Source organism: Myotis yumanensis, unplaced genomic scaffold (assembly GCF_028538775.1).
Source record: "Myotis yumanensis isolate MYYU_CA2020_CCGP unplaced genomic scaffold, mMyoYum1.0.hap1 SCAF_22, whole genome shotgun sequence".
NCBI classification, from domain to species: Eukaryota; Metazoa; Chordata; class Mammalia; order Chiroptera; family Vespertilionidae; genus Myotis; species Myotis yumanensis.
In genome coordinates, this window is record NW_027223773.1 from 12,125,041 (window position 1) to 12,138,854 (window position 13,814).

Below are 13,814 nucleotides of genomic sequence, written 5' to 3' on the forward strand. Positions count from 1 at the left end.
TATTGTACCACTGACTGACATATTCTGGCCACTGTCTTTCTAGATAAAATATAAATGTGTATCTTGGGAGAATCTAGATATACAATCCCAGGTGCTGACGGGGAATGTGGCATCAGGAGGAACATGAACTTGGTAAAAGGTCAGAATGACAATGACCTTCATGTTGTGTACTGGCCTCGTATGTGCCCCTGACAATAATGCAGTGGAGTCCAGCCCTGGATTCTCATCCTGCCTCTTCATAGCTATGTGACCAGAGCAAGTGATTTCATCTCTTGCCTTAGCTACCTGAACAGAATAACTCTGCCAGCTGTTACACCGCATGATTTTAATTATTTAACACACTGCTCTTAAGTATGAAGGCCAAGATCTCATACCTCAATGTGCCCTAGAGAATGTCAGTGAACAACTTAGGTACTTTATGGACACAGAAAACGGCATGTTTGTCAAGCTCTGTGTTCAAAGAAGCCGGAACAAAACTCATCCTTAAAGACGTGAGGATAATGTGACATCTTACAGCTGCCTCTTAGACTTGCTGACGTCATCACGTTTGGTTTGCATCTCAGATAAGCCCTTAAGTCAGACACTGAGGAGCAGCCCCAGATCCTTGTGTGTTAAGAGCTACAATGAGGGTTGCGGGCACATCCCCAGTGGGGGATGTGCAGGAGGCAGCTGATCGATGTTTCTCTCTCATCGATGTTTCTAGCTCTCTATCTCTCTCCCTTCCTCTCTGTAAAGAATCAATAAAATATATTTAAAAAAAAAAAAAAAAAAAAAGATTAACCAATGGACACAAGACACGGGGCGGGGGGGGGGGGGGGGGGTGGGGGGTAGGGGCCGGGGGAATGTCAAGGGGGGGAAAAAGGAGACATATGTAATACTCTTTGTAATACTTTAAGAAATAAAAATTATAAAAAAAAAAAAAAAGAGCTACAATGAGGACAGAGGGGGAGGTGTCCCATGCAACTGGGTAACACACAGCCCATGCTACCACCTATGTCAGGACAGGGGGGTACCGAAACGCTTTGTGAACTTAGAGATGAAGTGACAAAACAAGCAACATATCAGAGGACACCTCACAGAATGGGCACAAAGCAAATGTGAGTTGAAGAGGTAGAGCCATAAGGAACAACAGTATAACACTGAGTAAACATAAACCAAGAGATGGTAGTAGTTACTTTAAAATGCTTGGTAATCAGTGGATAGAGCGTCGGCCTGCGGGCTGAAAGGTCCCAGGTTCGATTCCGGTCAAGGGCATGTACCTTGGTTGCAGGCACATCCCCAGGAGGGGGTGTACAGGAGGCAGCTGATCGATGTTTCTCTCTCATCCCTGTGTCCAACTCTCTATCCTACTTCCTTCCTCTCTGTAAAAAATCAATAAAATATATTTAAAATAAAAAAATACTTGGTAATCAGCCTGGCTGGTGTAGCTCAGTGGATTGAGTGTCAACCTATGCACCAGGAGATCACCAATTTGATTCCCAGTCAGGACACAGCCCATGTTGTGGGCTTGATCCCCAGTAGGGGGCATGCAGGAGGCAGCTGATGGATGTTCCTCTCACATCGATGTTTCTCTCTCCCTCTCCCTTTCTCTCTAAAATCAATAAAAACATTAAAAAATACTTGGCAATCAATCTATGAACCACGAACTAAAACTTGAAGGGCAGAAACAAGAGGATGGGGAAATGGGGAAAATGCTTGTATTCTTTGTGGAACCATGAGTATATGCTACCTTCAGCCTACACTCATTCCTACCACAGGTAGGACCACCATCACCACACCCCCTGACCAGGACAGAGATGGAAAGGTGAATAGAGTGTAGGAAGCAGCAGTGAAGAGAGAGGAGGAGGTCTTGCAGGCTCTACTGTGCAGATGTAAAAACAAAAAGACTGCCTACCGACTTTCCTATCACTCTAACCCAGGACTTAGCGCTGAGATATTTGCTGTCTGAGGCTAAAGAACCTTCAAGTTTTTAACAGCTGGCTCCCCCCAACCCCCAGGCAGGCCTTTTCAGCCACACCCACATCTGAGGCTGATTATGAAGTAATAAGACCATGTCTACAGGGCACCCAAATATCTGTGTCAGTGCCAAAGGGGTCGCGAGTTTTTCCATGGGCTTCAGCTCTCAATGTGAAGTACAGAAACAGACAAACGTGCCAGAAGCAGTTAAAATCTGGTGGGGAATATGTAGTTTTTGTAAAGATTATGTTAATGACAGCTGGTTTTGTGGTTAAATTTGATAGTGCTTTGTGAGATGATGCTCAGAAGCCGTTATATTTCTACAGCCCACTCTGACCCACGAGCTTAGGGGCTTCTTAACGAATCCATCTTCTTCCACTGAAATAAATCAAGGGTTAGTTTCACCTGCCCGACCATCAACAGCTCAACCTTTTAAAAGTATAAGTAAGGCATATGACATTTCAAAATAAATAGGGGGAAAAAAGGGCAAAATATTGATGATTTCATTCAGCTCTGAAAGGAGTAAGAAAATGCAGAGTGCTTTTCTTCAGGTTCATAAGGGCTTTGAATTAGGTGAGGATACTAGAAAGTTAAACACATGCTTTTAGGAACAAAGTGCTAATTCCTATGATCTAAACCAGATAATCATTTCTATCTAATTTTGACAGACAAATCCAGATATCTCACCAACTAGACCAGCGGTTCTCAACCTGTGGGTCGCGACTCCTTTGGAGGTTGAACGACCCTTTCACAGGGGTCGCCTAAGACCACCGGAAAACACATATATAATTACATATTGTTTTTGTGATTAATCACTATGCTTTAATTATGTTCAATTTGTAACAATGAAATTGGAGGTCACCACAACATGAGGAACTGTATTAAAGGGTCGCAGCATTAGGAAGGTTGAGAACCACTGAACTAGACAATTAAATCTCCAAGATCATTTCAGTATTTGTCTAATTTTGAAATCTCTATTTTACTCCAGGATATTGATTGGAAGTGTATGTGACTTCTGAATTTTCTACTTACTAAGCTAAAATAATTTTTATAGGAAAAAACTCTCTCTAGAGTAACCTTTCTGTTGAATATTGGGGAAACAACACTGGAGATTTAATTTTTTAAAACAGGAGTCCCAGAACACAAAATAAATAATGCTAATATTATAACATATCTGGATCCAATTTACCTGAAGGTGAGCCATGAGTTGAGGTCATACTTTTGACCTTGGAATCTGAGAGCCTCGAGATGCTGTTGGCTCGAATTCTCGGAGAAAATTTATCCGACGGTACTAGTCTGGCTCCACTTCGAATGATGGCTTCTGCGGTCCTTGAAGAGGCACTACCCCTGGAGATGGTCGCCTCCGAGTCGCTGCGAGCGGACAGTGAGCCGAGCCTCGTTCTCCGAGGCTGAGCCAACAAATCAATCCTCGAGATGTTCCGCCTTCCCGTGGGGGGTTTGGATGTTGAACTTGTTGTGGACACTTCAGAAGCAACAGAGGCTTTGTCAGCATCGGCAAGTTCACTGTCTGAAGCTTCCCCAAGTCGTGCTCGGCGCAAGAGGGAAGTCCTGGTGGGCCGCGGCCTGGGGAGGGTGGTGGACTTACTGGCCGAGCCGGGGGCCACTGGGGATGTCTTGGACTTGGTCCCCTTGCTTCCCTCCAGCTTGGAATGTGCGTGCTCATCAGTTGAGGTAAGTGGAGTCCTCCCGTGGGGTTTACAAGAGTAAGTTTCCTGATCAGATGACAGAATGTCAGAGATGGCAGAATGAGGTACGCTGGAGGTCTGGTCATCGTCTGTCAAGTCTACCGAAGGCTGTCTCATGCGCCCACTGGACTGGACGAATTTCCGCCCATCTGCTCTCAACCCGACATCCGTGGAGCGACTTTTTGTTTTCTTCTCCACCTTCTCCCTAGCACCACAAGAGGACTTGGCAACATCCTTGGACGGAGACCCCGAGGAACACCTGTCTTTGTAGAGGCTGGTGAAACTCTTTCGCTTTTGGGTTGACTTCCTCTCCGTCTCTCCAGTGACCAGGCTGATGGTGCTGGCTGTGTCCACATCCGATTCTGGGGAGATCGAGTTGTCTCTATTATAACTGGGGGTCTCTGGGCCTTCATCAGTTTTATTATCTTCTCGCAGTTTCGCTTCTAGAAAAGCCATGACTGCTTCTGTGTCTTTCAGAATGAGGGTGGTGTCCAGACTGGAGTCGGCGTCCATGGAGTCACTCCTGTCGCGTAGCCTACTGGCGGATGCCAACGCTAAGGAAGGGGGTGTCGCTGACGTCTGCTTGTTGATGTGGGGGATCAGTTCGATGGGGACGTTCGGGCTGGGCTTCTCGATGGTGAAGCTTCCTTGTCGCACTAAGGGCTTGGAGGAGTCCTTCTTGTCCCCTCCCTTGGGAGGGTGGCCTTTCAGAAGCTCATCGGCTTTTCTGCGCTTGCCCTCACTTGGCATCGCCCTCTCTCCTTTGCTTGCACAATGTCCTGGGATTTTTTCATGAGGCTGTGACTCCTGTCTAAGGGATTCCTCCCTACTTCTCTCTACCGGACCCGACGCATTTTTGGAAGATAATTTAGTAGGTGCCCACTGTGCCTGTTCCGTTGGCTCCGGGTGTTGAATTTTGGCTAATGTTTGCTTAACCAAAGAAGCTTCCTTGTCAGCTTCATGTCTCTCCTTCCCAGGAGAGGAGAGGCCCAAGTGCAGGAGGGCTTTGTGATCTCCCCCTGTTCTCAGGGTCTCCCCATTGACCGCCCTGCTCACCTTGCCCAGGGCTCGGTCGGCATCTTGCCTGTCTTTCTGGTATACCTGCGTCGGGGCCTCTTTCTCCTGAAGCTCCGTGTCCTGCTTCTCCCCGATCTCCGACCTCGGCGTCAGGGCCTTGGCTCGGGAGCTCTCAAGAGCCTTTTCCTCGTTGGGTAGCTGGGGCAGGGTCCGCCGCCTCCTCTCTCCATGACCAGCCAGGGAGGCTGCGGAGCCGCTGCTTCTCACGGAAATGCCAGACTCGCTGAAATCTGCATCTGCAAAGAAGAACCACAAGGCAGAAATCAGGGCCAAAAGTGAAAATACAAAAAACACCATATTACACTGGGGTTTGAAGTGTAAGTGAAGCAAAGCCTTAAGTATAAAATAAAACCTTGACTAAATAAGCCAGCATTGTGACAGAGTAGTTTAAAAGGCAAGTACAGTGCCAAGTGCACAAACAGGCAGATGACTGACCAGGGAGGCAGGAAAGTAAACTGTATGATATGAAAATGAGGGTCGTCTGATCTGAAATGTAGATCTGCTGCCTCCTTGTCTTTTAATGTGTTTTACGGAAGCTCACCATGGTCACTCTTGCGTTTGTGACTTATCCCATCCTCTAAGTTCTGCTCAAGATAACAGACTAACTAGGAGATTACAGAATTGCACAAAGAATGCCTAGTAAACCTGTTGACTTGCTATACTTTCAATGACATGGTAAAGAAGAATATACCTAATTTTTAATAAGCGTTTTATCTACCTGAGAGAATAAATTGGATTTCCAAAGTAAAACAGAAAACTCGGACTTTAACAAGTTTTTCTAAAAATAAAATTCAAAGCTGATTAGAAGAATTTTTTCAATTATAAGTATGAAAAAAGCTGATAGGATTGGTCATAATTTTACAAATGCAGGGATTTTAAATTATGGTTGTCTGGTATATTAAGGCCTCATAGAGAAATACATGATCACTTTATCTTTTTCAAATAATCAGAAGCCAGCGAGAAAATACATATATTCATGTTTTCATGTAAGAGAACTTGAAAATACGGGGGATTTTCCTGAATAAATGGAATGTGTTTCGAAATGAGGGACATATCTTTCAGAGAAATATAAATTAACACACAGAGCATCCTAATCTTTGAAGATAAGTGGGGGAAAATATGCTAGATATAGCTTTTATAGGTCTTTTGTTCCCCATTACAATTTTAAAAGTTTAGCATTTAAATTTCATAGCAATACAATGATTTTGATGCAAGAAAATATTAAACTTACTGATTTAACTTTGAGTAATTAATCATAAATTATTTTATATCTTATCTCCTTGCTACTTGAAGTATCTAAAATATAACAGCTATTTTATCTTTTTGTATATTTCTAGCATTTCTCACACTGGACAAATATTTAAAAGAACACTTTATATTTAAAAGGATTCATCAGCTCATCTAAATAAATTCATTTACAATAGGAAAGAGATAATGAAGGTCTACTACTTCTTTTTGTTGTTGTTAATCTTCACCCGAGGATATTTTTCTATTGATTTTCAGAGAGAGTGGATGGAAGTGGGAGGGAGAGAGAGAGAGAGAGAGAGAGAGAGAGAGAGAGAAACACTGATGTGAGAGAGACACATCGATTGGTTGCCTACCCCACACACCTTGACCAGGGCGAGGGATCAAAACTGTAACCGAGGTACATGCCCTTGACCGGAATGGAACCTGGGACCCTTCTATCCACTGAGCCCAACTGGCCAGGGCAGTCTACTATTTTTCTTTTTTTTTTTTAAATATATATTTTATTGATTTTTTACAGAGAGGAAGGGAGAGGGACAGAGAGCTAGAAACATCAATGAGAGAGAAACATCAACCAGCTGCCTTCTGCACACCCCCCACTGGGGATGTGCCCGCAACCAAGGTACATGCCCTTGATCAGAATCGAACCTGGGACCCTACAGTCCGCAGGCTGATGCTCTACCCACTGGGCCAAACCAGTCAGGGCAGTCTACTATTTCTTATAACAAGGGTAGAATGTTATTTCCCATAGTTAATACTTAATAATTTTATAGTGGATTCTTTCTGTAAATGTACCTAGCTCCTCCATCTGGTCTCTGTTTCCCAATCACAGACTAGTTTCTGTGAACCAACCTGTAAATTATTCTGTCTTTCCAAACGCTTTGGCCATACTAATAACCACTACAATTCCTGACTGGTAAAGGCTACAGCTTTCCTAGTACACGGTCGTGTATCTTGTTCAAAGAATTGCTGACTAATGTTTACAAAATTCCTAAACCAGATTGTGGGGGTGCCACAAGCCAGAGACAAAATAAACGTCTATTTCCATTTCTAAGGATAACAAAGAATACAGATAAAAAATACAACCACATGCAAATTCTCCTTGAGGGTTTTTTAATAAGAATGTAATGAACTGAATCTAATAATACCATTAGAGGCATATAATTTTGTGTGTGTTTTTTTTAAAACCTATATTTCAGTTTGCAGAAATATAATTAAAAGGTAATAAAAATCACATTACATAGATTTGCAAAAGATGCAGTTAGTAGATTAAGTAAAATCTTTTTTATTGATGTATGGCAGAAAGTAGCACTTAAATATTTGTTGTATGGGATGACTTGGAATTGTGTTGGTCTTTTAAAATTTTCATATACATTACATACACTTGTGTATTTATGTGCTTCATCTACAAATTATCTCTAGCACCAGTGTGAATTAATTTTAATGATTTCCACGTTAGTGAAATTAAAATGATATATGGAGCATAAGCATGAATATATGTGGATATGCTTATCTGGGTTTAATTTACTGCTCACTATATAGATGTAGCTTGTTTTTAAGACTGATGTGTTATTCACACAGACACACACAGAAAATACCATTCTCTAAAGGAACAGGGACAGACAACTCCACGGTCCTTTCTTCTGGGTCATGCCTCGTGTGGTTGGCAGCCAGACTGGCCCACTGTGAAACCCAGCGCTTGCTTCCAGATGCAGCTGTGCTTTCCTAAGGAAGAAAACAAGGAAACATGATAATGCAGTCTGTTCAAATCTGCTTCTCATGGCAGAGAATTCCAGTTAGTCACATTAACCTGTCACACAAAGCAATACTTAAACCTCAGATTCCTATATTATCATTGATTAAATTTCCTCATCCTATATAATAAAAGGCTAATATGCGAATCACCCAAACGGCAGAACGACTGGTCGCTATGATGCACACTGACCACCAGGGGGTAGACTCTCAACACAAGCAATTACTATGCTGGGTGCTTTATACACCTTATTAAACTCCTGGCAAACAGATTTATTAAAAACTAGTAGCTCTGCACACGAATCCATGCGCCAGTAGCTCGCCAGTAGCTCACTGTTGCCCTCCAATAGCTCTCCGCCTGCTGCCCCCCCCCTCCTGTAGCTCCCTCCGCCCCGCACCCCCCTATAGCTTGTTGCCCTGCCCCCTTCTGTAGCTCTCTGCTGCCTGATTATAGCTGCTGTCCCACCCTCCTGCTGATACCTGATCCGGTCGTTACGCAGTCAGTCGTTACGTTTCACGGCGTAACGACCATTTGCATATTACATCTTTATAATATAGGATACCATTTGTAGAGATGAGAAAACTGAAGAAAGAGAGGGGAAGTGACCAAGTCAGAAGTGACACTTCTGGGATTTGAACTCGGGTCTTTCTGGCCCTGCCGTACCATGCTGACTCTATAACCACCTTCACTAAGCCATCCTTGACCAGTTTCACTCTTCTCTAATGACACTGCCTGAGGTCACAAGTTGCATCTATCAGGCACGCCCTCGCATAGGTTTCCATTCTGAATCATGACCTCCTAGAAAGTATGAGCCGTGTATATTGTTTGTTTTCTCTAATAATGCCAATTAGAGCAGCGAGCGTACAGCTCATTCACTGCTTACTGAAAGCTAACATTTTCCCTCACTGATAACAGAATATTAATTTGAAAGAACACAGTACCAAGAACAGAAACAGAATTACTGCATGATGGCCTTGGGCTTTTGTTAGAAACAAATACCTTGGGAGGATTTCATTTTTAGGAGTATTGTACAAGGGGACATATATATAACTTAATATCATTAAAAATGATGAGGCCCGGCCAGCATGGCTCAGTGGTTGAGCATTGACCTATGAACCAGGAGGTCACAGTTCGATTCCCGGTCAGGGCATCGATGCCTAGTGTGGGGCGTGCAGGAGGCAGCCGATCAATGATTCTCTCTCATCATTGATGTTTCTCTCTCTCTCCCTCTCTCTCTTCCTCTCTGAAATCACTAAGATTTTATTTAAAAATTATTTTAAGCCGAAACCGGTGTGGCTCAGTGGATAGAGCGTCGGCCTGTGGACTGAGGGGTCCCGGGTTCAATTCCGGTCAAGGGCATGTACCTGGGTTGCGGGCACGTCCCCAGTGGGGGATGTGCAGGAGGCGGCTGATCGATGTTTCTCTCTCATCGATGTTTCTGACTCTCTGTCTCTCTCCCTTCCTCTCTGTAAAAAATCAATAAAATATATTTTTAAAAAATAAATAAATAAAAATTATTTTAAAATGACGGGAATTCACATGCATGTAAGAAGTGAAGCCGAGGGCAGACGGTACCTCCGCGTTGTGAAAGCCAGGCGTGCCCAGAGGTTTCCTCTCCTCCATCATCACTGCGGCCGAACCGAGAGCCCAGTCTTTTATCAGGTCTTTCTGCTTCTCATTGATAACAGGCCTATTATAATCCTGACTGTCATCCACTCCAAACACCTGGGGGAGAAGATCATGTGATAAATGAGAAGTCAGGTTAATATGTGAATGCTATCAGTAACTTCAGGGGCAAATAAAGATATTCTAAATTAATTGCAATCACGAGAGCAAACTTGTTTAATGACAAGGTCATATCCATGTGGAGAGAAAGCTGGGCAGTCAACAGGGCAGTGGCAGCTCAGGTTAATGTAAGTGTCCTTTCTGAATGTTTAGCAAATGTACTGTTTGCAACTAAGAAATATTCAGGGTGTTAAATGTCATTTGGTAATAGATGTCAAGAACACTGTAATCATGCAGAGTTAAAAAACATACCACTTCTTCTTGTTTCAGTTTGTGTCTTTGTTCTCTTATTGTTGAGAAACATGTTGGGAAACTATAAATGCATGATGGATTTTATGTGTTCCTTCCTCACAAATGTTTAACATTTACATACATGAATTAAATGTATGCATATAACTAAGTTCCCAAATAACAGACTTGATTGTATGGTCTTTGTATAGGATATAGCATGATTCTCAAACTATATGCACCTAAAAATCACTCACAGGCCTTTACTTGAAATGCAGATTTCTGGGTCTATCACACAGATGAGCAGATTTTGAATAAGCAGACTGTCTCTGGTGGACACTTGAAATATTCTAAATACAGAGACCAACAATCACGTGCTTTTAAGGGCAGGACCTGAGTCTTACTCATTTCCTGGCTCATAATAGGCCCCCATTTTGCCAAAGAAGCTGAAGAAATGTTAACTACAGAAACTCGAACATTCCATAGTCTCTACTGTGTTCTCAATGTTTATTATTTACAGAACTCAGTCGTGGCCCTGATTATACAATCAGGAAAAATATCCTGTGTGTGAATTAACACTTTGTAGAAAGGAGCTTCAGAACATAACCAAGGAGACTTCATTCTATTTTAAAAGGGAAAAAAACCTTTGTTTAAGGTAATTTCTAGAAAACTGTGTAATGATCGTACAAAACATCTATCTGATAAGTTCTGAAGTTCACATTTACTAAAGCAGATGTCAGATTTTCAAAATGACTAAAACTTGGGAATTTTACCACTAGATGGCCTCATTACCTAGTATTTAGTTCAAATATAACTAGTTTCAAGAATTATGATTAATAGCCTCTTGAACCGCTCAGTATTCAAATTATTTTTGCTTTAAGAGCAGTTGGTAACTTGGGTTGTTGAACACACAACACAACATACAGATGATGCATTATAGCAGTGGTTCTCAACCTTCTGGCCCTTTAAATACAGTTCCTCATGTTGTGACCCAACCATAAAATTATTTTCGTTGCTACTTCATAACTGTAATGTTGCTACTGTTATGAATCGTCATGTAAATATCTGATATGCAGGATGGTCTTAGGCGACCCCTGTGAAAGGGTCGTTCGACCGCCAAAGGGGTCGCGACCCACAGGTTGAGAACCACTGCATTATAAGCTTAACCTGAAACCTATATGTTATTAACCATCAATCATCCCAATACATTCAATAAAATACAAAAAGAACAAATTGTATATTATCACATTCAGATCAAATAGGAACTTTACTAACACATGGAGGCACATACACAGAAGGGACAAACCTGCTTCATTTCGCTAAACACTGGAATTAGTTTAACAACAAGAAGCAGGAAATACTAAAGATATTTTTCTATGTGCTCTGCCTCTGACCCCACTTGAACAGAAGGCAAATCAGAGCTCCTCCAGTTATTTGGGTTGTCTTAAAATTTAAACATTTTCTAACTCAAGTCCCTCAACTCCCAATTTACTGGTTTATCTCCTTATTTTTATCATTACAACTAGAAAAAAAAAAGCCAACTCAAGTTGGAAAGTGGAAGATAAAAATAGCCACGTGTGATGATGACCTGCATGTTGGGTTACAAGTTACCTCGATTTTCTGATTTGCTGATTTTAATGCTAATCATACTCAAGATGGGTTTCCAAACCTTGTCTCAAACATCTAAGCACCAGCAGTTTCTAATAAAATATAATCAATCTCTCCAAATCACTTCTGACACTATTTTGAAATGATAATGGAAGACAAAGACATAAACACATAGGAATGCTTTTAGGAAGGGAGCTGAGTTGTATAGTATAAAGGGTACTCAGATGTCGTTCTATGGATTCCCTTTAACGCACTGGAGATGCTGTACATATATCTGTCAGAGAAGTAACTTTTATTTATTTTCCAGACAAGTGATGAGCCTGAAGGACCACTGCCTGGGGAAAGCAGCCTTCGAAGCACATCCCCATATTTTTGCTAGTGCTTTGAGAAATTAATGGGAGCAATGCCGAGCCAGCTGGAAATTTTTGTCCCCATTTTTGTGTGTAGGTAGAGAAACATCCATTTGTGACAACTTGCATGAGAAAGCAAAGAAGACCTCAAAAGCTAACTGTCTTCATACTTTAAGGGTATTACACTTCTAACTGCATTTTAAAAATTCAGAATTCAGTGGAATAAATGGTTCTGAATGCTTAACAGAGAATTTGTATGACCTATTTGTAATCAACTTTTAAGTTGAAAATTCAGACAAAATTGTTAGAAAAAAACGAGCTCAGAATGGAGGCAGGAGAGCTGTTTTGTAATTCATCATGGTAACAAGTGCTCATAGCAGAATGCTACTCACAATAGTCAAAAGGCAGAAACAACCCAAATCTCCATCAACAAATGAGTAAATAAATGCACACAGTGATACATTATTTAGTCACCAAAAGGAATGAAGAGCTGACACGTGCTACGTCATGGATGAACCTTGAACACCTGATGCTGAGTGGAAGTAGCCAGTCACAAAAGGCCCCATATTGCACGATTCTATTTCTATGTAATGTCCAGAATAAGCCAATCCTTAGCCCAGAAAGTAGACTAGGAGCTGTCAGGGGGCAGAGTGAAGGAGGGTCAGGAAGTGATTGCCTAATGGGAGTGAGATTTATGCTGGGGGCGATTACAATGCCCTGAAATTAGACACTGCTGAGGATTGCACAACCTTGTGAATGTACTAAAAGCCACTGAAATGTACACTCAAGTGGCTAAAATGGTGAATGCTATGTGAATTTCCCCCCAATTTTTTAAAAAAGGCACCATCTGGCTTTATTCTTCCTTTTACTTCTATTGAATAAAACCATGTTCTCCAAACGTGTGTCCTCTCCCTGAATCCATCCCGTGTCTTTGATTCTTCCCACTCCCGGGGAGTTATAGCCACAATCTCTTCCTTTCCCATAGGCGCTCAGCATTCTTTTTCTATTAGACCCTTCTTTCATATCTTCAAATGATGCTCACTCTGATGTTCCTATAGTTAACATGTCCAAATTCCCTCCTTTTCATGGCTCATTTCCTGGTCACACATTCCTTCCTTTCATCCTTAAAATCTGGCTGCTCCTTTACCACCCTCTTCTTGCCAAGATCCTTATGTGCGAAGTCATTAGTGAGGAGCTGCTAGAAACTCAAACGCATCTCTAGTCTCCTACTAATCAAGGCACTTCCCCTGAAACTTGCACAGTTCTTCTGACACAACCTACACTCTTTTGTACCTTTCATACTATTAGAAGCTAAGCGTACACAGGCTTTAAGCCATACATTTCAACAAGTTACTTTAGGATCAAGATAGAACCTAGTTTCATAATACAGGTTAGTCTGTTCGTGGAGGCCTGGTGAGACTGGATCCATCTACAAGTTCATCAAAATAAATTAGCTAAGATAAAGCTAACCACATACATATATTGATAAAAACGAAAAAGCGTATCAAATTTTTCTTCTCATTCATATTGAGTGTGGTAAAAAAAAGATACTGAGTGTCTACTACATGGCAGGCACTGTTCTAGGTACAAGAAATACAGAAGTGACCAAGACAAATAAGATCTTTCTAGAAAGGACAGACAGAAAATAAACCAGCTAGTGATGAGTTCCATAACGAAAATAACACCTGGGGATCTGATGGGGATGCGCAAGGTGAATACGGGTGAGAGAGCGCCTCTGAAGCAGCGGGGCGTGCGGAACACAGGGAAGAGGGGCCCAGACGGGGCACAGTCCCTGACAAGCTCCCAGCCAGGAAACTAGCAGATTTCACACAGGAACAGGGACAAGGGAGTGGGGCAAACCTATTAAACCTTAAGCTTCTGACTGAGAAAGGTGCGGTCCCCTGGTGGGGCTTTGGGAGGTAACAGGGCAGAAAAGGGTTCCCACACTTAATAAGAAGGACTTGGGGTGCCACGTAGGCGAGGGGAGCGCCAGTCAGAGTGACCAAAAGTAAATTCTCCCGATAAAAAAATGTTTTATATATTTTTTTATTGATTTCAGAGAGGCAGGGAGAAGGAGAGAGGGATAGAAACATCCATGATGAGAGA

At 42.2% G+C, this 13,814-nt stretch overlaps 1 protein-coding gene across 13 annotated transcripts in view; it reads right to left on the bottom strand.

Moving 5' to 3' along the window:
• Positions 1–13,814, bottom strand: part of CEP170 (centrosomal protein 170) — a 99,502-nt gene that overhangs the window by 22,927 nt on the left and 62,761 nt on the right. For all 13 annotated transcript variants that reach the window (XM_070401436.1, XM_070401441.1, XM_070401438.1 and 10 more), the window contains 3 exons: positions 9,313–9,462; positions 7,583–7,709; positions 3,146–4,975 (listed from right to left, as the gene is read on the bottom strand). In XM_070401436.1, coding sequence (XP_070257537.1) covers positions 3,146–4,975; positions 7,583–7,709; positions 9,313–9,462 — 2,107 coding nt within the window. The remainder of the gene's footprint in view (positions 1–3,145; positions 4,976–7,582; positions 7,710–9,312; positions 9,463–13,814) is intronic.